The sequence below is a fragment of the Coccinella septempunctata genome, chromosome 2, assembly GCF_907165205.1.
Source record: "Coccinella septempunctata chromosome 2, icCocSept1.1, whole genome shotgun sequence".
In the NCBI taxonomy this organism is placed as follows: Eukaryota; Metazoa; Arthropoda; class Insecta; order Coleoptera; family Coccinellidae; genus Coccinella; species Coccinella septempunctata.
Window position 1 is genome coordinate 15323984 of NC_058190.1, and position 23198 is coordinate 15347181.

At 34.9% G+C, this 23198-nt stretch overlaps 1 protein-coding gene and 1 long non-coding RNA gene across 3 annotated transcripts in view; both read left to right on the top strand.

The window, feature by feature from the left end:
• LOC123308802 (disintegrin and metalloproteinase domain-containing protein 10-like) overlaps nt 1–17222 on the top strand; it is a 145062-nt gene extending 127840 nt beyond the window's left edge. The window contains exon 5 of the mRNA XM_044891654.1: nt 16663–17222. Within this exon, the coding sequence (XP_044747589.1) occupies nt 16663–17220 (558 nt within the window). The 3' untranslated portion in view covers nt 17221–17222. The remainder of the gene's footprint in view (nt 1–16662) is intronic.
• A 4168-nt stretch (nt 17223–21390) lies between these two features.
• On the top strand, nt 21391–22036 carry LOC123308011. 2 transcript variants are annotated; one of them, XR_006537036.1, is made up of 2 exons: nt 21391–21472; nt 21614–22036. It is a non-coding gene; the product is annotated as an uncharacterized LOC123308011 (long non-coding RNA). The 2 variants fall into 2 exon arrangements; XR_006537035.1 differs by having other exon boundaries at nt 21392–21447.
• Nucleotides 22037–23198: the final 1162 nt, after the last annotated feature.

Here is a 23198-nt window from a genome sequence, read left to right on the forward strand (position 1 = left end):
ATCCCAAAAATGAAAATTTTCCATTCAAAAACCTCGAAGTTATTCTTGTTTCAGCGGAGCTCTATTTTCTTTTTGTTTTCGAATTTTCCCGCTCAGAGAGAATTTTCCAACCGAAACTGAAAAATGTTACATCAAAATAACTTGAAATTTTCTAAGGAATCTATTTCTGCAATAAAAAAATGGTATTCTAATTTGAAGAACGGAAGTTGACGTCATTTCCGGAAAAACCGGAGGTGCTCATGCCTTGAAAATATTTTAGATTTCATCAGCATCGTGAAATACTTATGAGTGCTGAATTTCATGAAAATACGTTCAGTAGTTTCCCGTATAAATATGGGTGAGGTTCCTCGTGAAAGACTCTGTATACCAAATGTTCACCTTATATACTCCGAACTTTTCCTTCTCCTTCGTTTCCCAAACCTTTGGAAACCTTAGATATACAGGGTGTTTCATGAGTCGTTGGTCATATCTCAATGGTGAATGCTGGTCATCCAGGCCTTTCAGAAAACTTGCTTGTTTTGTATCCTAAGGCTATTAGTTTCGGAGATACGGGAGGATTCATGACAATTGGCCTAAATTTGCGATAGCCATAACTCTGGAATGCAAGGCCCAATTTCGATCAAACTTTATGGGTTTGTTCACTTCAGAAAGCTCTCCCAAACGGTTTATGGAATATTAATATTTTCAGGGCAGTACACAGAATATCCTGATTTTTCATTCAAGCTCCAAAATTTATATTTTTCACATCCCTTACAGAAATTTAGTTATTACCATGAAAAACTACATAACCCATTCTAAGGAAATCAGTTTTCACTTTGCATGGCACACTTGTCACAAGGGAATAGGAACCGGACGAATTAATATTTTATGTCATTTTTTCGAAATGCGGTCCTGTTTTTATTTCTTCGGTAATAATTTTTATTGTCCTTTGCCGAGATTCTGAATTATTTTGAATTCTGTTCAATTCAATGAAGAATCATTTCAAACCCTCAGCACATACTGAGTGTTCGTAAAAATGTGTTTAGAAGTATGCCAAGTCGAACTGTGAATTCTTTTGAAATGACATATTGAATTTAGATACAAATGATGTAAACCCTCTTGAAAAATGTAATCCGTAAGTGTATTTACTTCATAACACACATAACTATTAAAATGTATTCTTCCGAAAAACCTTTTCATTTCCTTTCATAAAACAACAATTAAGGAACCGAACGAATGCATGTTTTATGTCATTTTTTCGAAATGCGGTCCTGTTATTATTCCTTTGGTGATATTATTCATTGTCTTCGGTCGAGAATTAAAAATTTTCAAAATTCTGTTCAATTCTTTTTCATTTCAAACCCTCAGTTCCTACTGAGTGTGCGTGAAAAAGTGACAGACACTTCTAACTTCACGGGAGCATTTGCGAAGAGGATAGAAGAAGCCTGTGCAGAAGTTGAACAAAATCCCGATATGATAAGAAGAGTAATAAATAATCTGATTTCAAGAGCTAGGAAATGTGTCGAGATGGAAGAACTCCATTTTGAACATCTCTTATGATAGTACATTTTCATTGTTGAAAATAGTTATTTTCCTATCAAGTGCGGAAAGTGATACTTGCCCGCACGAAACTGCCGTTGCCCGAACGATGCGAAGCAGAGTTCGGGTAAGCAGTTGAGTGCGGGCAAGACACTTTCCGCAAGAGTTAGGAACAATATTTTTTCTACAAGCGCTTGAAATATACAGGGTGATTCCGGAGGAGACCGTCAGATTTTAGGTGGAGTATACACTAGTTAAGGCAGTTTCGAAACAATGTTTGGTTTATGGTTGGGGGCCTTTAATGAGAGTCTACAGGGTGATTTGTCCGATTCGACCGATTTTTCTTTTATTCATAAATTTGGTGTAGCTTGATCAATCTTGATGAAATTTTCAGTATAGAACAATATGATTGTCTTCTTTCAATAATTCCAACACTTTCTCAAAAGTACAGGGTGGGCATTATGATAAGTTCAGATTACGTTTGCAGGTTGAAAAAACACCCTGTACATTCCGTTTTCAAAAATTTTCTACATGCTTCAGATTCTATCATAAGTTTACATTACTGGAGCGTTTTAAATTTTTTTGGCACACATCCAGTTTTCCTAGAAAATTTTTTCAAGGATGAACAATATCGTTATTTCGCTCCAAGGCATTGAGAATATGCTGAACTGGAATGTAAACCGGTGTCGTCCAATGATACAAAGTTCTTCCTGAGTCCTGAAGTAGTTCTTTCAAATTCGAAATTCATATTTAATCACTCATATTCTGATGTATAAAATCATTTAATCCAGAAAATATCTTTATACCTACCTACTTAAACCAAAAAATCTACAACTTATACAGAATAAACATTCGAAACATATCATGAACGGCAAAACTAAGGATTAACACAAAATTTACATAGAATGTTCGAAATGATTTCCCCTTTTTTGAATACATATTCGAGACCTTTTTATTAAATTTCCAATTGACCTTCTAATGAGGGATTGATTTTGCTTCAAGATATTACATTCCTCGAAAATCCTTTCAACTAGGTGTTCTTTACTTCTAATTTCAACCTTATAAACTCTTGTTTTCAGATATCCCCACACAAAATAGACTATAGGGTTCAAATCAGGCGATATTTGTGGCCAAGCAATAGGGCCTCCACGACCAATCCATCTGTTCGGATAATTTACATCCAGGTGATTTCTCACATTCAATGCAAAGTGAGGTGGAGCTCCGTCATGCTGAAAGTACATAGAGCGGATATGTACATTTTCCAATAAATTTGGTAAAATATTTTCCAAAAAATCTAGGTAAATTTCACCATTTAATCTTTCCGCAAAAATGTGAGGGCCAACTAAATTTCCGTCTATTGTTCCAAGCCAAATATTGGCAGAAAATCTGTTTTGTGTATTATGAATTATGACTCTTCTTCAAATGCGGGTTGTCTCTTGCCCATTCGTGGGAATTGTGGATATTAAAAATTCCATTCTTAGTGAACATAGCCTCGTCGCTGAATAGAATACGAAAAATAGTTCGTTGGTGACTAATAACCCAGCGACAAAATTGTAATCGTTGGGGCAGATCTTGTGGCAACAGTTCTTGCACCTTTTGGTAGTGGTATGGGTGGAATTGTTCTTTCTTCAAAGTCTTGCTCACTTTGCTCTGCGAAATTCCTAATTCGGTACTAATTTGACGAGTACTAATAGACGGTTCCTCCTCCACCCGTTCAACAATTTGAATCGAAATTTCATTTTGAGTAGGCCTATCAATGTGCTCTGCCTTACTAGGATATTGCCCATGTTCTTTAGAATAATGGAATACTCGTCCGAAAGTAAATTTATTTGGTTGACGTCGGTTGGGAAATCGTCTATGGTATTCCATTTTGGCTTCATTTCCATTTCCGTTACAAAAACCATAAACAAAAATCATATCCGCATATTCCGCATGAGTAAATAATTGAGGCATGTTGAAATACACTTCTTGTGACAGATTATTTATTAAATATTCGAATTGTTTCGAATGTTTATTCTGTATTTGTAGTAGTAGTATGTAGATTTTTTTGGTTCACGTACGTATAAAGAAATTTTTTGAATTAAATGATTTTATACATCTGAATATGAGCGATCAAAAATGAATTTCGAATTTGGAAAATTTATTTTAGGACTCAGGAAGAGCTTTGTATTATTGGACGATACAGCTTTACCATCTAGTTCCGAATATTCTCAATGCCTTGGAGCGAAAAAACGATATTGTTCATCTTTGAAAAATTTTTCTAGGAAAAATGGACGTGTGCCAAAAAAAATAAAAACGCTCCAGTAATGTAAACTTATGGTAGAATCTGAAGCAAGTAGAAAATTTCTGAAAACGGAATGTACAGGGTGTTTTTTCAACCTGCATACTTAATCTGAACTTCTCATAATTCCCACCCTGTATTTTTGAACAAGTAATGGAATTATTGAAAGAAGATAATCATATTGTTCTACACTGAAAATTTCATCATGATTGATCAAGCCATACCAAAGTTATGAATAAAAGAAAAATCGGTCGAATCGGACAAATCACCCTGTAGACTCTCAATGAAGGCACCGAACCATAAACCCGCCAACATTGTTCCGAAACTATATTGACTAGTGTATACTTCACCTAAAATCTGACGGTCTCCTCCGGAATCACCCTGCATAAATGTATCCATTTTACGAAACAGATCATATCTCATTTGATTAATTCATATATAATGACAGACGTTATTCTGCATGTCGTTACTAAGGGTTTCTCATCGTTGACGTTCTGTCCATAGAAAGATGATAGAATTTAATTTACTCTATAATATTTGCGTGCGGGAAAAACGCCTGCTATTTCTTTCCCGCACGCATTTGGGAAAGTGACTCTTTGCAACTTGGAATGCGTGAGGGAAAAAGGTTCAACGCGCACGCTTGTAGAAAAATGAATTTTATGTGTTTTATGAAGCAAATATACTTACGGATTATATTTTCCAAGATAGTTAAAATCATTTGTATGTAAATTCAATATGTAATTTCAAAAAAATTCACGGCTCGACCTTTCATACTTTTAAGTACTTTTTTACGAACACTCAGTATGTGCTGAGGGTTTAAAATGAAGAATTGAACAGAATTTGAAATAATTCAGAATCACGGCAAATGACAATAAATACTATTACCGAAGGGATAAAAACAGGACCACATTTCGAAAAAATGACATAAAATATGAATTCGTCCGGCTCCTATTCTCTTGTGACAAGTGTGCCATGCAAAGTGAAAATTGGATTTCTTAGAATGAATTATGTAGTTTTTCAGGGCAATAACGAAATTTCTGTGAGGTATGTAAAAAATATAGATTTTGGGGCTTGAATGAAAAAGCACGATATTCTGAGTACTGCCCTGAAAATATTGATACTTCATTGGCCGTTTGAAAGAGCATTCTGAAGTGGACAAACCCATAAAATTTGATCAAAGTCGGACCTTGCCGTCCAGAGTTATGGCTATCGCAAATTTAGGCCAATATTCATGAATCACCCCGTATCTCCGAAACTAATAGCCTTAGGATACAAAAAAAGCAAGTTTTCTGAAAGACCTGGATGACTTGCATTCACCATTAGGCTATGGCCAACGACTCATGAAACACCCTGTATATTGTTACCTCTTCTTCATGAAATGATTTCTTAAGAAGGCCCACATTGGAGAATTATTGAATAGGTATCATTGAGTATTAACACCTAATGATACCATGATACAATGTTACGTGAATTGTGTTCAAATTCAGAAAAATATAAAATGAAATATAGGTAGTACAATCAAAACCTATGGCAATAATTTGAATGAAAAAAATAAAAATATATTTTTTAGTAATTATAAAATCACTTCCCAATTCAAATTCATCAATTATTCCAGGAATTTAACAGTGTACTCTCCGTTTGCGCGGTTATCGGTGCTGCGCAAAAAAAATCAATAGTTTGGGACGAATATTTAATTTATCATAAGTGACCTTGTAATAGGGTGAATGAAATAAACGATTGAAGGATTTTATTGAACTAATTGAATATTCATTTCATCCATTTCAGAAAAACCTGACTATAATTCACATGACAATTGCTTTCCTCTCAATTTATTCAAAGGGTTTCCGTTAACTTTGAAGCATTGAAACGATTATTGTATTTTCATTTCAGAAAATTAGTATGAAAATACATACACTTTTCGAAGTGATATAATTTCTGGAAACATCAGGTTTTTTTTTCAAAATGTCCTGAAGAAATCTATTTATTAGGTAATTTATTGCCGATTTTCGAATGTCCCACGACCACCATTATGAGATAAACTCTGTTTCAGACAAATCCGACCCTGCTGCGGAGTCGAAGTACCGGAGGGTAGTAAATATTCGTACAGATTGCTGTACATGCAATTGCAACCAAATCGAAGCAGACATGCATGGCAGTTTTTAGTTCCGTATTCAGCTGCTCTGTACTGCCACTTCACGGCTTATAATTTCGGCTTCATTTCGTTGAACCGCGTTGTTCCTCTAGGTGGGTTTAATACTCAATGATATTAGCAAAGTATGGAATGGATTTTTTACTGGACAAGATACTTGATACTCTTGAAATTCCAATTCTCAGAAAATACGTTGATGATATATTGTCTGCTATACCTGAAGATCAGACTAGTTTTATATTGGAAAAATTCAACAGTTATAATGTTATGAAGTTTAAGTTAGAGCACGAATCTGAAAATGCTATCTCCTTCTTGGACACGAAGGTCATATAAACGGATGATAATAGATTACTGGTGGACTAGTATAGAAAAGGTGATTCGGGCAGATATATCCATTATTGTTCAAACCATCCAATGAAACAAAAGGTGAATATGATCCTAGGAATGTAACACAGAATCAAGAATATTTCCCATCCAATGTTTTGGAGGAAAAATCTGAGACTCTTCCATGAAATTTCACAAAACAATGGGTACCCGAAAACTCTACTTAGTAGATTACTTTTTAATGAAAGGGATCATCGGACAGAGGTTGGAGGTGTGGATGATGGTGGACCTGTTGTGCTGGATGACAGATCTGGAGGTGAAGCAGAACTGATTTTGTAGGCATCTCTACTGCTGGTACCTGATGTTACACAGATAATAGTGAACGTGTTAAGAGACACTAGGATGAAAGTGGCGATAAGAAACCAATTCAACATTGGGGAGTTTTTCCCAAGAGTGAAGAAAAAGATTGGGAGGACAAAGGTGACTGAAATGGTATACAATATTTTATGTGCAGGATATGACTTGAGGTACATATGGCAAACATCACAACATAAGGGTGATATTTATAAACCTTAAAAAGGTTTGTGTCTTGGCAGAGCATTTTCATAAGACAGACCACGCTATTGATTGGTATTCAACAGGAATACTGGAATTTGAAAAAAAACTGATCGATCGTTCCTGTGAATGTTTTATATTGAGATAACTAAAGAAACAATGAATGCAAGAAAATATATTTAAAACATAAAAACATCTACAGTTTTCTACTTCTATATCAATATGACAGAGTGTTTTGATGAAGAAGAAGAGTTGTCGATATCACTGGTCGATTTTTGGATTGTCAATGTCGTTGTCAATTGAGTTTAAGATTTTGGATGTGTGAGATATAAATATATAACTGAATTTTATTTTTCGAAAGTTGGATTGGTGTTTGATGAATTGTTGTATTTTGAGAGTTTCAGATTGTAACTGACTGGCGCAGTTGATATTTTTTGGATTCTTCATCAATATTGACTACGTTGTTTCATCTTTCAACCTGAAATATTCGGTAACCCAGATTGCTCCATTCTGTAATTTTTTTTGACTTCAGTTTTTGAATTGAATGAATTTTAGACTCCTAAAGAAGGATCAGTCATGGTTCGAAACGTTGACTAAGAATAAATGATGGTTATAGAAATGTAGCCCCTTATTTTCCACCAGTTCCATCAAGAATTTGTGTTCTTTTTTTATATAGGGGAAGTACGTACAAAATGACATGTTGTTTTGTTTTGTCATCATATTTATTTATTTAACGAAATTTCAATCAGTCTCATTGTTTTTTACTCATTTCAGGTTCATTGACTGTCAGTAACAAATTCTTTTGATTAAGTAGTAACTATAAAAAAATATATATCGAGAAAAAATGCAAACGATCACAAAAACCATGTTGTCCATATATAGTACGGAAATACCTAGTATTATTAATACACAATACACAATTTAAGTACAGGGTGGGCAAAATTGGTGATAGGTACTTGAACTACAACTTTTTAACCCAACGAGATAGAGAGAAATGAATGTACCATTAATGTCGTCTTTTTTCGAGAAACTAATAATGCCATCAACTGCATTCCTTTATCTTCTTTTGTTTTTGAGTTATGGGCCAAAATTTAAATTTGGGCGATTTCAACTTTGGTCATTATCTCCGTTTCTGTTTGTGCTAGGATGTTGAAATGAAGACATTATACAGACACCTATTTGATAGCAATCCAGTGGCGTACTATGATTTTTTCCTACAGGTTTATTTGCTGAGCTAAAACATAAAGTTGTGTTTTTTCTTATAAAAACAGTAGTTTAAAATGACTTAAAAAAATCGACATTTTTTTACCGTTTCAGAAATATATTATAACATCACCCTCAGTCTTTCTAAGTTATTTTAAACTACTGTTTTCATAAAAAAAAATAGATCTTTATGTTATAGCTCAGCAAATATAACTGTTGGAAAAAATTATAGTACGCCACTGGATCCTAGCTTGAACAGAAACGGAGATAATGACCGAAGTTGAAATTTTGACGTATAACTCGAAAACAAAAGAAGATAGAGTAATGCAGTTGATGGCATTGTTAGTTTCTCGAAAAAAGACGACCGTAATGTGACATGCATTTTCCTCTATCTCATTGGGCTGAAAAAGTTGTAATTTAGGTATCACCAATTTTGCCCACCCTGTACATATATCGTTTAGTAGACTTTGGGAAATCAGCGCATGTAGCATGAGCCCAAAAGAGAACAAATCCTACATCGTAACCAAACCTCACCGGGCTACGAAAGGGAAAAGAAAAGAAAATCATTGCAATAAATGCGAGTGCGATCGCTATCCTTGTCTTATGTCTTGCATAAGGAATCTCCGCTTCCTGAGCTATCATCGATCTAAGCAGTTTTAGGGTGCCTCGATAGTCTCAATATCTTTTCTGATGATAGAGTGTTGTTAGTAGCAGGAATATTTCTTATAGTCTAAGATCCCACTGCAGAATTACTACGTTCATTACGTACAGAGATAAACACACATTTCCACATACGTTTATGGATAAGAGAATACACTGATAAAACCGCAGCCTGTCAAAAGTAGCCGCAAGTCATTTTAATTAAATTAATGTTAATCAATATTCCAAGAGAAATTTCGTTCACTCCGTTTTGAAATAAAATATCATCCACATCATAACAATGCATATAAAGAATACTAAAATCCATAGCTGCCGTTGCACACTCGGCCGCAACTACCTCGCAGCCAGGTGTAAGCAGGTAACATTTCGATGTATTTCTACGTTCATGACGTACACGGATGTTTTTGATATCAAATTAAAGCTTTCGAATAGGATGATGTATGGCTGCCTGTGAAAAAATAGCCGCAAGTTAGGTCTGCCATCTGTTAAAATAGCGAGATATCCGAAATAAAGTAAGAGCGGGTTCGGGTTCTTAACCGATGTTCCGAATTATATCTATTGATATTATGGGATCTTTCACACATGTTCCGGTTTAGTTTCGCACTGTTGTTTATTAATTATTGTTTATAATAAGAGAATATTATCCTGGTTGCAGGTAAATGATTCACCATTGATTGACGTCATAGGGTATTAGATTTTTGTATACTTTACAGATTTAATTCACATAATTCAACCTCACGTTTTTCGAAACCATTCAATAAAATAAAGATAATACAACAAGGAATCAGAGTCTTCTTCAAACCACCCCTGTGAGAGAACCCAACCGTTACAGCATGGAAATCGATTATTGCAACTAAGGTTCCTTATCCGGATGGTAACCCCCCCATTATCATTAGAGAATGCGCTGAGACTCTTGCTTTGCCGCTACAAATCATATTTAATAAATCACTGAATAAGTCTGTTTTCCCGAGCACATGGAAGGTTTCGAGCGTGACTCCCATATTCAAGAATGGCCAAAAACACTAAATAGAGAACTACCGCACTATCAGTATTTTGTCATCTTTTGCAAAATTGTTCGAGTCAATTATTTATAACTATATTTTCCATCAGGTGAAAAATTTGATAATCGAGGAGCAACATGGATTTATCAGTGGTAGAAATATAGAAACGAATCTCGTCTGTTTTTTAGAGAATGTACAGGAAGGTTTTGACTCACGCGTGCAGGTTGACTCTGTTTACAACGATTTCCGTAAGGCATTTGATAAGATAGCCCACTCGTTAGTATTTTATCGTCTTGCAGAGGTGGGTAAACACCCACCTCTGCAAGACGATAAAATACGGCAGTCTTCTGAGGTGGGTAGAATCGTATGTTTCCATTAATGGTTGTAGGTCGAAGTTGTTCAAGAACTCAATCAGGTGTACCGCAGAGGTCTCATTTGGGTTTTCTGCTTTTTATTATTTATATAAATAATATTGAAAAATTTTTCTTTATTAATAGCTTCTTCTGAACGCAGATGACTTAAAATTTTTCAAAACAGTGGAAACATATGATTGCTCTGAATTGCAGCAAGACTACATCAGGCTTCAAAAGTATTGCGACGAGAGTTCTCTCTTTCTGAATTTTGATAAACGCTGTAAGATATCATTCACAAGAAATGCTCGCATTTTAGATTTCAGTTATACAATAGGTGATGAAGTAATTTAATCTGTAGATTGTGTATCTGATCTAGGCATAACTCTCGATTCAAAACTCTTATTTGATCATCATATTGAAAAAGTCATTAATGCTTCCAATAGAATGCTGGGTTTCATTCTTCCAAATAGTATGGAGTTCAGGGAGAACAGGACTTTACTGTCGCTATCTTATTCTTTTGTCCACAGTAGGTTGAACTTTGCCTCTACTGTGTGGAACCTATACGATACAACTATTATGTGAGGCGCTTAGAGAGAGTACAAAATAGATTCTTGCGATATTTGGCATTCAAAAACAATTTTAGGATTGGTAACCATGACCATGGATTAAATTAAAAGAGAATAGATAGCCCACTCGAAAAACAAGCTTCAGCGCCATCTGTTTTCACGGTATAGGTATCAATTTGAAAAAAAAATTAAATTGGAAAGGATTCTGTAGTGCACATTTCAAGTTTTCTCCTAGTAATCCTGAAAAATTTCCAAAGGAAAATCAGAGGATGATTCGCATTAGCTGTTGATTGCGAAATGATTTTCAATGGAAAATGAGAGCTAATACGAATATTCTACGATTTTCAGTCCTCGTATTTTCTAGTATCTCTGCCTCTTCACTCGATGATATTAAATCGAATCCTTTTTATTGCCACTATTTCACATTAAACTCGAAATGAATATTTTTCCATGTTTCTTGTCATAACGTGATTTTTCGATTATTTTCTGCGGCATTGCCGCCAATATTCAATTGGAATTGGTAATTAGAATTAGGCCACCTCAAAATTCAATATTTGCTCAACTAAGCCTGAAAAATTAGGGAGAACAGGCATTAGTCGTGCCGAATATTGACCATTGAGACTCGGTAATTTATCACGATCATTCACGAGTGATTATGATCCGCTTGTTTCGAATGCAGCCACACCTAACCATCAATTTTAGAATTATGTTTAGTGTACCATCCCAACAGATGGCACTAGAGTGATTTATCTATATTTTTATGGCCACGACTACACGGCTTCTCGATATAAATTTAACATCCTTAGTTTATTCAACCGTCGGCGTTTAACGGATATTTTATTCATAAGTAAAATTATAAGGGGACAGTTTTTGGTTCCTGGGATGTTACAGTTTATTTCTTTTAGAGTTCCAAATGTTAGTTCGCGCTCTTTTGGTATGTTTTATGGCTGCTTTAGGAACACAAACTCGGCACAAAACTCGCCAATTCATAGAATGATGACCTCATGTAATGCTCTCTGTTACAGCGTAGATTTATTTTATAATTCACTGGTTAGATTGAAAAGAACAAAGAAAACTTTGCCTCAGTCTTTTGATCGTTGTTGGTATTAAATAATAGTTTATATTCTTTGTGATGGGATGGTTGCAATACATCGTGATATTGTATTTTCTTGTGTGCATATTTCAGATTTTGGAAGATTTTGCTTTAGTTTGTTTGAATAAGGTGGAAGTTTTTTCCGTTTGAAATAATTGTTAATATGTGAATACTATCTTGGACGTATGCCTGTTTGTAATTCAATGTAAAATAAATAAATAAATATTCGGAGTAGAAGTTAAAAGCCAATCATCCTTGCCTGGTTCCGATTATCTTTTTCCTTGGCCTCGAATGAACTGGCTCTCTGGGGCTGGCGAAATAGTAGCAACTGGATATATCAGTGATTGGCACCATGTCTCATACCTTCATCATAAGATGCTCCAGCTACCTCAACTACATTAGAATCCTCTACACTTGTTTCTATATTCAGGTTCAACACTTCAGAAAGCACATAACTCCGCTATCAGCATTGGTGGTGGTTGTGTTTTGTGAGGAATTTACTTTATCGTTATTCGTTGCTATTAGATGTAAAATAGATTCAACAGTTTTACTCGCATCTTTTTGGATTGAAGAAGTGTTGAGATATTCAGTTGATGGCAAATGTGAGCTGGGAATAAGTTCAGGTGGAATGTCTGCAATATCCTCCGGATTCAACGGAATATTTGTGGTTTAGGCAGGTTCAAACATGTAGTCTGGAAAAATATCAGGATTGATGGGCCAGATGAGCCAGTCTTTTTGAAGCCATTACTTGCATTCTGAACAGTTGCAGCTTTTCCACACGCCTCATTAATCAAACACTCAATTTGTAAATGGCTCGCGTTTCTAAAAACTCCTGTTCCGCTAACTTCTGTTCAATTTGAGTTGAAAATTTGTTTTTGAATATTCCTAAATCTTTAATGTTACATTCCAAGGTTTTGTTTATATTTAAAGCATGTCTCCTAAGCCTCGCCTGAGGAATACCAGATGCTCCCCTTTTTTCTGCTGCCATGCTTCAATAGCCTATCATAGATTCTTGTCTCCAAGACTGCCGGTTAGATTTTCTTTCGAAGTTTCACGGAATATCATCTAAATAAAATGAACAGACAAAATGACATGCTATGCCATTTTGTCCATTGTATATTAATGTCATTTTGTCCAAATGTTGACAAAAAACAATAAAAAATCATAATTTTCTCAAACAACCAATAATTGAAATGAAATCAACTGAAATCACTGGATACTTCCATAGTTTATCGATTTAAATAGCAATAATTCCAAAAAAATAAGAAATCGAAATTGATTCCTCACTTTTATCACTTGGTGAAACATTTTTTCTATACTAACAGAGGAAATTAAACACTTGACTAGTTGAACAGGTTTTAAGTAAAATTTGGTTGACATATATGTTTCAGGTTCCATCCCATTATCAAAACTGAATAAAATACATAAGGTTGGACAATAAGTACATTATCAAGTGACAGAATTTAAAACAGGTGGAAGAGTTTGTTTTTGGGCTGACGATATTTCTAAAATCTCTAGAAGGTCTAAGCGTTTACCTTTCTCACCTTTGTGTGAAATTTTTGTTTTGTTAAAATCCATAAAATAGTTTGAAGTCATACAGTGAATGGAGAATCCAGTTGTTGATTTATTTTGAAGAATCGATCTATTATGTTCTTCAATTCTAATTCCGAGAGATCGACCAGTCTGACCCATATAAAATGCAGGACATTCATCACAGAACAACTTATAAACACCACTCAACTGTGAATCATTCAGCCGGTCTTTACCACTAGGAAACATTGATTCTAAATTTTTCTTTTTTGCATACAGAATATCAATATCATTTTGTCTAATTATTTTATAGTCCCTTCAAGAATGATTGACATCCTAGTAGGTCTTGAAAGTCCAGGCGCAGCTTAATATCTGGTCACAAAAGAATCAAAAGATCTTTGAAAATTTCTGTACTTTCAATCACAGAACTGGAATATATTAATATAACCTAGAAAAATATGAAAATAAGAAATATCCAGATTTGCAGCATATTAATCAGCCTTCAAAATTGACACAATTATGTTTACAATTTATACGATTAAATTAAGATTAAATTTAAATAACCGTCGGTAAGTTCATAGACTCACATATAGGCTGTGGTCCGTATATATACTTTGGTTTCTTCTGGTTAGTAAGTGGGTGGTCCGTATATGTCGAATTCCTGACAATTTGGTTCAATATCTGTCACCAGAGTAACCGCTCTGGTAATTTTCTGTTACCAAATGTGTATATATGGACCATACGCATAATAGGTCTATGGATCAATGTTTATTTACAATACGAATATGAATTCCGCAACACAAAATCTCAACTTATGGGCTATTACCAACTTAAATTCGATTTTCCATAGCCACCCGAGATGTCAATCATTCTTGAATGGACTTATGGACTATACAAAGTTTATCACTGACGGATGGAATATAATTGACGTATAAAAACTTCTTTTGACCATTAATTTAAGGTGAAAATATGGAAGTTAACAATCTATTCTGTTGTTTTTTAATATAAGTTTAAGTTTATCTATTATATCAGGATTATAGCCATTGTTTTTGGCTAATAATTTCAAGGTTCGTACTTCTTTTTCAAAATTGCTGACAGTGGGATTGAAATCATTCTATGCACTAGGGCATGAAATGCTGACATTTTGATCCTATACGGGTGAGAGCTACTGTTGTGAATTAGAATATCAGAGAAAGTGGGCTTTCTGTATATGTCGAATTCAAGGTGTCCATCTATTTTTTTTACTTGATTATCCAGGAAATTCAAACATTCATTTTATCCTCAATTTCCAAAGCGAACTGAATGGAATTATAAAAGAAGTTTATTAATTCTAAAAACGACTGAGGTTCTGCTGTCTAGCCAGGACACACAAAAAATATCATCCACATATCGCTTCCAATACAGTACGTAGTTGGTCAAATTAACATTCAAAAGTGAAAATATTTTCTTCTCAAGACCTGCCGTCTGTTCAGATATTCCTGAACAGTACTGTCAGTATTTCAGAGATGATGCCTATTGGCAGTCGTTCGAGTTCTATTGTTATTCAATTGCGGGCCAGTAAAACCAGCAATATCGGAACAGGTCACTGTCATGACAACTTCACTGAAAAAAGGTGACGAAGAGAAACCCATTTGGAAACCATCAAATTATTGATAGATTCTCTCATTGAACTTAAAATAGCTTTTCCCTAGACATATTTTAAAAAATCTCATTGTCCCTTCCTTCATTCGAACGTGACTGAAAGATTGTCGTCCAGTTGTTTGTTCAATATATACCTACTCAAGTATAGATAGAAATAAATTTATTACATCGAATGAGATCAATTTTGCATGCATAGGTATTTCGAGTGTTTTCAGTTCATTGGTTAAATGAATATTATTTTTGATGGAATATATTGGATTATGTTGTATCGTACTAGGTAATACTGAATTAAGATGCTTACATAGTTTTGAAGCTGGTCCTGGTGCTTTGGTGTATGAAACAATGGGTCTCATCGGACAACCTTATTTGTGTATTTTCGGAAGAGCAATATGATAAAGGTTTTGTTGGGTTCATAACAGTCAGAGAAGTATCTACCTCAGATAATACATTAGGACAACTTTTGATATTCTTCTTGACTGTACCCTGAAATTTTGATGTGGGGTCAGATTTCAATTGCTTAAAATTATGGGTGTTCAACAAAGCTTCTGATTTCAAAATAATCATTCTTATTCAAAATCGTTACAATATTGCCTTTGTCAGCTTTTCTTATTATTAAGTCATTTTCTGAGGCTTTTTTCCTTATTTGTTTCAAAACTTTCATCTCGGTCATATTATATTCAAAAGTTTAATTAATAATTAATAAAGATTAAGAAATAACAGGAGAAAATCACTATAAAATGAATTTTTGTGGCCACGAAACACGTTCGAACTGATTACTGCGGCGCGACTGTGGCAATGGCGCTCAACATTTCACAGTATTGTAAATATGGCTGCCTTCATATGGTACATTTGTTGGGAAGTCGCTAAAGCAAGCCAATTTTGATAAAAGCCGACTATACCATTTTTTCCATATAAAGGGTGTTTCAAATTGCGCGGTTTTTTTAAGAATTAAAAAAATATAGAAGGCGCACCGAATTCGTCTGGGTATTTTGAGATTTAAAAAGTACGATGTACGACATTTATAAAAATGGCTTCGTACACGATACAACAACGCATTCAAATTGTTAAATTATTTCATGAAAATCAGCGTTCTGTGAAAAGTGTTTTCAGAAAATAACGTGAATTTTATGGTTTACATTATCGTCCATCTGAAAGCCTTTTTGGTCGAATTATTATAAACAAATTTCAAGAGACCGGTTCGGTGATAATAGAATTTTTGTAGCCAGAATATTGATAAAGAGGACATTTGGTTTCAACACCTCACTTTACAAATGATACAATCGATTTGTTGAAACAATAATTTCCTGGACGAATAATCTCCAGAACCGCTGATGTCAATTGGCAACCAAGATCATGTGATTTGACACCGTTGGACTTTTTTCTTTGGAGGTTATGTGAGAAGCTAGGTCTATAAGAATAATCCACAATCGATTCCTGAACTAAAGAATGAAATAATTCGTGTCATAAGTGAGTTAGAGTCTTAATTATGTCAAAATTTCATTGAAAATTTAAACAACAGGGTAGACGTCTGTAGAGCTGCAAGAGGAGGCCATTTGGCAGATATTATTTTTCGTACATAAATGTCTTAACTGATACTTCAATTACCAATAAAAAGTTTTTGAAAACGATTGCAAATTATGTGTTTTATTTATCAAATAAAAAACAGCGTAATTTGAAACACCCTTTATATCATTTTGTACGTATTTCCCCTACCACTAATAATTTATAACATGTATAATAATGATATATATTATGTTATTGCATTTATTCAATCAGTTATATCCGCAGGACTGCCAGCTGATTAATAGAACATGTCCTTGTGACGATGGAAATTGTGAATGTGGTATCGGAGGAAGATGCTTAGGCGAAGAGTGTCAGAGTGAAGAATGTGTAAGAATTGACGCTGAAGAATGCGACTGTCCACCATCATTGATACAAGACTCTTGTCATATTTGCTGTTTAGTGAATTCGGAAGGTTCTTGCATATCATCGCGAAATTTGACCCGAAGAAAACTTGAACTTGGTCTCATAACCATCAAACAGTTGGAAATATTCAACGCTGTCAGAACTTTGCCCAATGCTACTGAGTTCGAGAAGTTTTGTCACAGTATAGATTGCATCACTTTAGCATTCAAGAAGTCAAGATTAGGAGATTATTGCTTGAAAAATGGAAAACTCGGTAAGTGTGGAATATTCGGTTGCAGTTTGGAAAGTTCGAAATCCTTCGAGGTGGAAAAAAAAGCTAGAAATGTAGAAATAATGAGATCTTCAGCTCCATATTTTTGTCAGACTCCATTGATTGCATGTAATATTTATTTTTTGATTTCAATAAAATTTTCATTTTAGTATTATAATAATCAAGTTTTAATATATGATTTACTTATCTAAGTACGTTCATTCCATACGAAAGGACTCACCATCGAGCAACTGTATATTAAAAACAGTGAAGGGGTCAGTTAGTTATGAAGTCTTAATTACGGTTGTAACGGACCCTGCCTCCGCAAGACTTTGACAGAGTTAAACGGAGGTCCTTCCTTCATCCTCGTTGAATGTGATATTATTTGACTGCGTCAAGGAAAGGCAACTCCCTAATAGCACAAAGTAGTCCTATGGACATCCATAGGACGTCCTCTTCGGACATTACGGACATCTATGGGAAGTCCATGTCTGGTACAATGGACGTTCTATGGACATCCGAGGGACGTACAAATGTCACAACTTTGAACCGAATTCGGACGTCCAACGTGGACGTCCAATGGATATCCCGTTGGGACCATCATTAGCTATCTCAACGGTACAAAAATTTACCACGACGTTGGCTATCCTATCTTTTAGAATTTTAATGTCCTAGAACCCAATGTCTTACACTCAGACGCAGATGGTATTTTCTGTGTTGTTCTCATTTCCATCCATACTTACTAGAAAGTTTTTACACTTGGTCCGGATTCGAACTCGCGAGTACGTGTGGACATCGCATTACTGAGTCTTCGCTGCAACCGTCCTAGCTACCGAGACTATACGATATACTTACTTGTAGGAACATATTCATTATATTGTTAACTGATTTATGGAATAGTAGTCGATTAATACAGAAATACCATATAATAAAAACTAAAGTCTTAAAACTCAAACATAGATTATTTTATAATAGTAATTACTCAAATATTTAGTCTTCGTTCATCATAACGTTATACATAATATAATATTCATAAGATATTCATATACTACAAAGCGGAAAAATGAGTTTAGTGAAAAATAATATTAAATTTTGGTGTTCATTGATCTACATGTATGTATTATTTGGTCCATATTACGGACTCCTAGTGAATATCCGGTATGGGCATTCAAAAGATGTCCCTACCGGATATCCACTAGGTATCCATGATGGACGTTATACGGACCATGTAATGTGTATATGTAATTTGGTCCATATTAAGTCCATTACGGACTCCTAGTGAATATCCGTTATGGACATTCAAAAGATGTCCCTACCGGATATCCACTAGGTGTCCGTGATGGACGTTATACGGACCATGTAACTTATACATTACGTCCCTTACGGACTCCTAGTGAATATCCAGTATGGACATTCAAAAGATAACCCTACCGGATATCCAATAGGTGTCCGTCATGGACGTTATACGGACCATGTAATATATACATGTTATTTGGTCCATATTACGTCCATTACGGACTCCTAGTGAATATCCGGTGAGGACATTCAAAAGATGTCCCTACCGGATATCCACTAGGTGTACGTGATGGACGTTATACGGACCATGTAATATATATGTATAAGTTATATGGTCCGTACTATGTTCATCACGGACACCTAATGGATATCCAGTAAGGACATATTTTTGACATTGCCTGTATTGAGTCGGTCAGGGACTATTTTGGACCTATATGATACGGTCATATGTCATATAGTCCGTATTATGTCCTTCACGGTCATCCAATGGATATCCGATACGGACATTGTACATAAATTGGACTAACAATGGATATCCATCTTGGACGTCCTAAAACTGTCCGGAAACGGACGTCCAAAGGACATACAAATCAAGTCCATGGACGTTCCGACGTTAAATGGACCTGAATTGTACGTCCCATGGACGTTGTGTACTATTAGGGCTGAGGGAAGTTGGAAAAGCAGGAAGTGGACTAAACAGCCTGTATCTTGAGTTTTCTGAGCTGAGTTCACTTAGTGAACGAAGATCTTAATTCTTCCATCGAAGTTCTTGGTTTGATGACAATAATAATTCCATCGTTCTCCATCGGAGAAAAAAGCTATGTTGCTCTGATGAGGTCAAATGAGACCTAAACCATGGTCAGCATCTGCTTGTCTTCGATGGGGCGTACTCGATCTGAGGCCTTGGCGATGTCAAATTGGCTAGTTGAATTCAGATCGTAACACTTGTTGATATTCTTATCAGGAATGTCGTACGGAAAATATTGTATGGCAAAGAACTGTGGAAACTGCTGTTTGGGATTCTCCGAATATAGGTTTTTTAAATTCACCAAAGAAAATGGAAACGTAAGTATTGAAACTCGCACCATATGACTCGGATGTTGATTGATTTTTATTTTCAGTGCTCTGAACTGGATAGAATTTTCTGGGCGTCAAGACATTGACTTGAGTAAAAGCTACACCATGTGCAGTGAACATTTTACTTCAAGTCAATTTGAAGCTTTTCATCCACGTAAGTTGCTCTATGCAGGAAGCATCCCATGCATGAAAGGGCCACCACAGGAACCACATGCGATGGAGGGCGAACAGTTTGAATCTGATACATCGAATACTGATGGTAAGTCTTCCTAGATATCTGCAATGCATAACTGAATACTGAATGCATTACTCATTTATCATATGTATATTGAATGCATATCTTTTTCGTATGCAGGAAACATTCCTTTCATGGAGGGACCACATGAGATGGCTCATTTATCTTATATATAAGATAATTTATTCATTATATTGAATTAATTGTTTGTTATGAAATTAGATTACAAGTACTTCCCCTTTTTCAGATATTCTTTCGAGTGTACCTGAAAGAAGTTCACACTCTGCAGAGTACTTCCAAGACTTTCACTAGAACTGATAGAAAGATGCGAAAACTGAAAACAACAATCAACTTCTTGCGATTCGAAATATATGGTGTATCGAATATTTGTTCATATAGATTTCTGATAAAAATTGGGCAAATTTAACAAATTCTATTGATTCAAAAAAAATTTATTGCATGGAATTATCAACTTTGATATATAATAGTTCAATATGTACTTTTGTATCCTATATTCAAAGCTGTATTATTTGTAAACAGGTGTTTTCAAAGGTGAGAATTTCGAAAAAATTATTCTCACCAGTTTTATAGCTTTGTCAGTCAAGCTGTTTTGCAGAATATTCCATCGTCTTGTTGAGGCAGAGAAATAAACATATAAATTCTGAACGAAACAGAAATAATGTATGGCACCTCGACATGATTCGACTTCTGAGTTCCCCACTAAATTGAGAGAGTGGCTGGCACAAGGTATGTAATAGGCTGTTGGACCGAATTCAGATAAGTATTCAATGCAGGATAAAAAAATTCCCTTCCTATTAGATTGTTCTCCTTCCCTGTGGCATCTAAAATCGATTACCTAAAAAGAAAATGGTTTCATAGTAGCGACAATCCTTTTTAGAATTTCACGCCAATAATTTTTCTCTGCATCTGTTTCATTAATTCTGTGTCAATCGTCCGAAAGTCATGCATCGTCTTTTGAATGAACACATCGCAGATGGGTTCATTTGAACATACTTCTCAAGTCACTGAAACCAGTTGCCAGTTTTGTGGTTTTTGAAACTAGTTTGCAAATCTAACAGTAAACAGCATTCGTTGTCTCTGAAAGAAAAAAACAGCCATTCTCGTCTTTCTTTCGAAACATTGATTTTCACTGTGTAAAAATCTGCTTCTTGTAAAAGGGTTCGATAAATCCTGTTTCTCTCAGTATATTATATATTCAGTTTTTGTTTTCGAAGTATCACCAATATTACAGGGTTTATTGATTATATGATATTCAATCATTTTATCCGTGTTTTCTACCGGCCATGAAGCTATGTCATGAGAAAAGGTTGCATAATTTGCTTCATTAATTGGTGGTACACTCACTTTAAAGACAACAATAATCGTGCTGGGGTTGTCGCGTACGAAATTTTCATTTTCTCCTTCCTTCTCCTTCAATATGTGATATGTGTGTGATGCTTTAGCTGACTAGTTGGTTTCGATTTGCGCTTTAAAGTTTTGGTTCTTTTTTGAATCAAATTGAAACTGAAAAATTCCAAATTCGAAATTGTTCATATTGCAAGGTGAAGTTTTTTTTTTCGTGAAACGGGTAAAATAAACTGATATTTGGAACTTTTGGAAGCTTTTTCTGAATATTTGACATTGATTGATGTTAAATATCGTTTAGTTTTTTTGAAATATATAGTGAATAGTGAGAACTAAGTTTTATTCCGAAAGAAAAATGCCTGTAACATGTGGTTAGCAGCTCAAGAGAGAAGATCTAACTGAATCAATTATTAGGAACCAAGGAGTATGTAGCAGACATTTCATAACGGGTAGGTACCTAAGAAGAATATCTATGTGTCTGTATTCATATACCTATAAGTGAAACTGATTATACTGTGATTTCTTGCGAATACTTTTTTATAACGGTATAACTTACTAAAAATATGTAAAATTTTCTATTCATTTTTTAGTTTAACGAAGGAAGTGATCTGGGTGATACAAAGCAAGCAGGGCAAAGCAGATTGAGAGGCTGTGCTAAACAAACAGACTTGACAATGACCATGTTAAGTACACAAGTTGAGCAGCTCAACTTTGCCACCAGAAAAATAGAAGACTTAGAAAAGAAAATTGAAAACACTCCTCGGTGACTAATGGACAATATCAATAATGTATTTTTGTGGGAGTATTATTGTGGGTTCGACCATAACTTCATCAAAGCAGCTATTTTTCCAGAAATAGAACCTGACATGTCATCAATATGCATCGACAACAGTACAGAGTCCTATCAATCAAATGTTGATCACATTAGTAAAATTGACGTATGTTTGAATAATAAAAATATTTGAGAGAAACTCAATTGTGTTGATCTGCATTTATTTACTATACTAAAAACATATACAAAGATATATAAATTTTATTGTACTTCAGTAATTAATGAATATAGTGCAAACAAGTTTGCACGATTTATTTCCATTAATCAAATCGAACGATACTTGCATCAAAATGGTAATATTCAATGAAGAAATTATAGAGAATAATATTTTGATTACTTGACAGAAGGTTCTACATAATGAAGAGGATCCACACAAGTTTTGTAAAAAAAAACAGCGAAGAGAATTAGGTGAAAAAATACCTATGATGTTATGCTCAGAACTTATGAAACACATAAATATTGAATTTCAATTCATGCAAGGCAAAATATACATTTTCTAAATTATATATTGAATGAATAAAAACGTGACCTTAGTGTATACACATTATCTATATATATTCAACATTTTTTAAAGAAATTTAAGTAAAACACAAATCTCTGTTTGCCAACCAGGCGCCATATTGACAGTTGAAAGTCACGTGGTCTGGATTCCCTAATTGGCACTGTTTATTTAAACCCCCCAGTTCATAATCTCGGTTATCTTATCTCTGCATACTGTTCGAAATAACTTCCATATTTCCGTTCTTAGGCGTCCATACATCATAGGATTTGTATAACTCAGTTCATTTTGCCAACAATGCCGAACTGCTTGAGTTGCTCCAAATCAACTTCGAAATGCGGCGAAATTATTGCATGTTCCTCATGCTCCAGTCAATTTCATTTACATTGTGCTAATTTAACGTCCAATGATAAGAGGGCGATGGAGGAGCTCGGCACTAAATGGTCCTGTTCTTACTGCACCTCTTCGAGAAGGGGAAGAAGGGCTGATATCTTATCCGTGGACACCGTTTCGTCCTAGTACTGGTCATTAGGGGATGATAGCGCCCCAATTACAATGCGTGAGTTCAAACTGATAATGAACAACCTTGATGCTCTTTCTGGGGCCATATCTTTGGCGGTTAGCGATATCGCAGCGATTGATGCAAAGGTGGATAAAATTTCTGCTGATATGCGAAGACATGATGAAGTTACTAATAAGCATACCGAGGAGCTGAGTAGTATTTAGTCATCTTTAAATCTGTTATCGGAGGAAACTTCTTCTGCTAAAAAAGACATCCTCAACCTTGGCTCTCGGACTGATCGGCTTGAGATGCTTCCTTCTGCTCCTTCAACGGATTCATTCG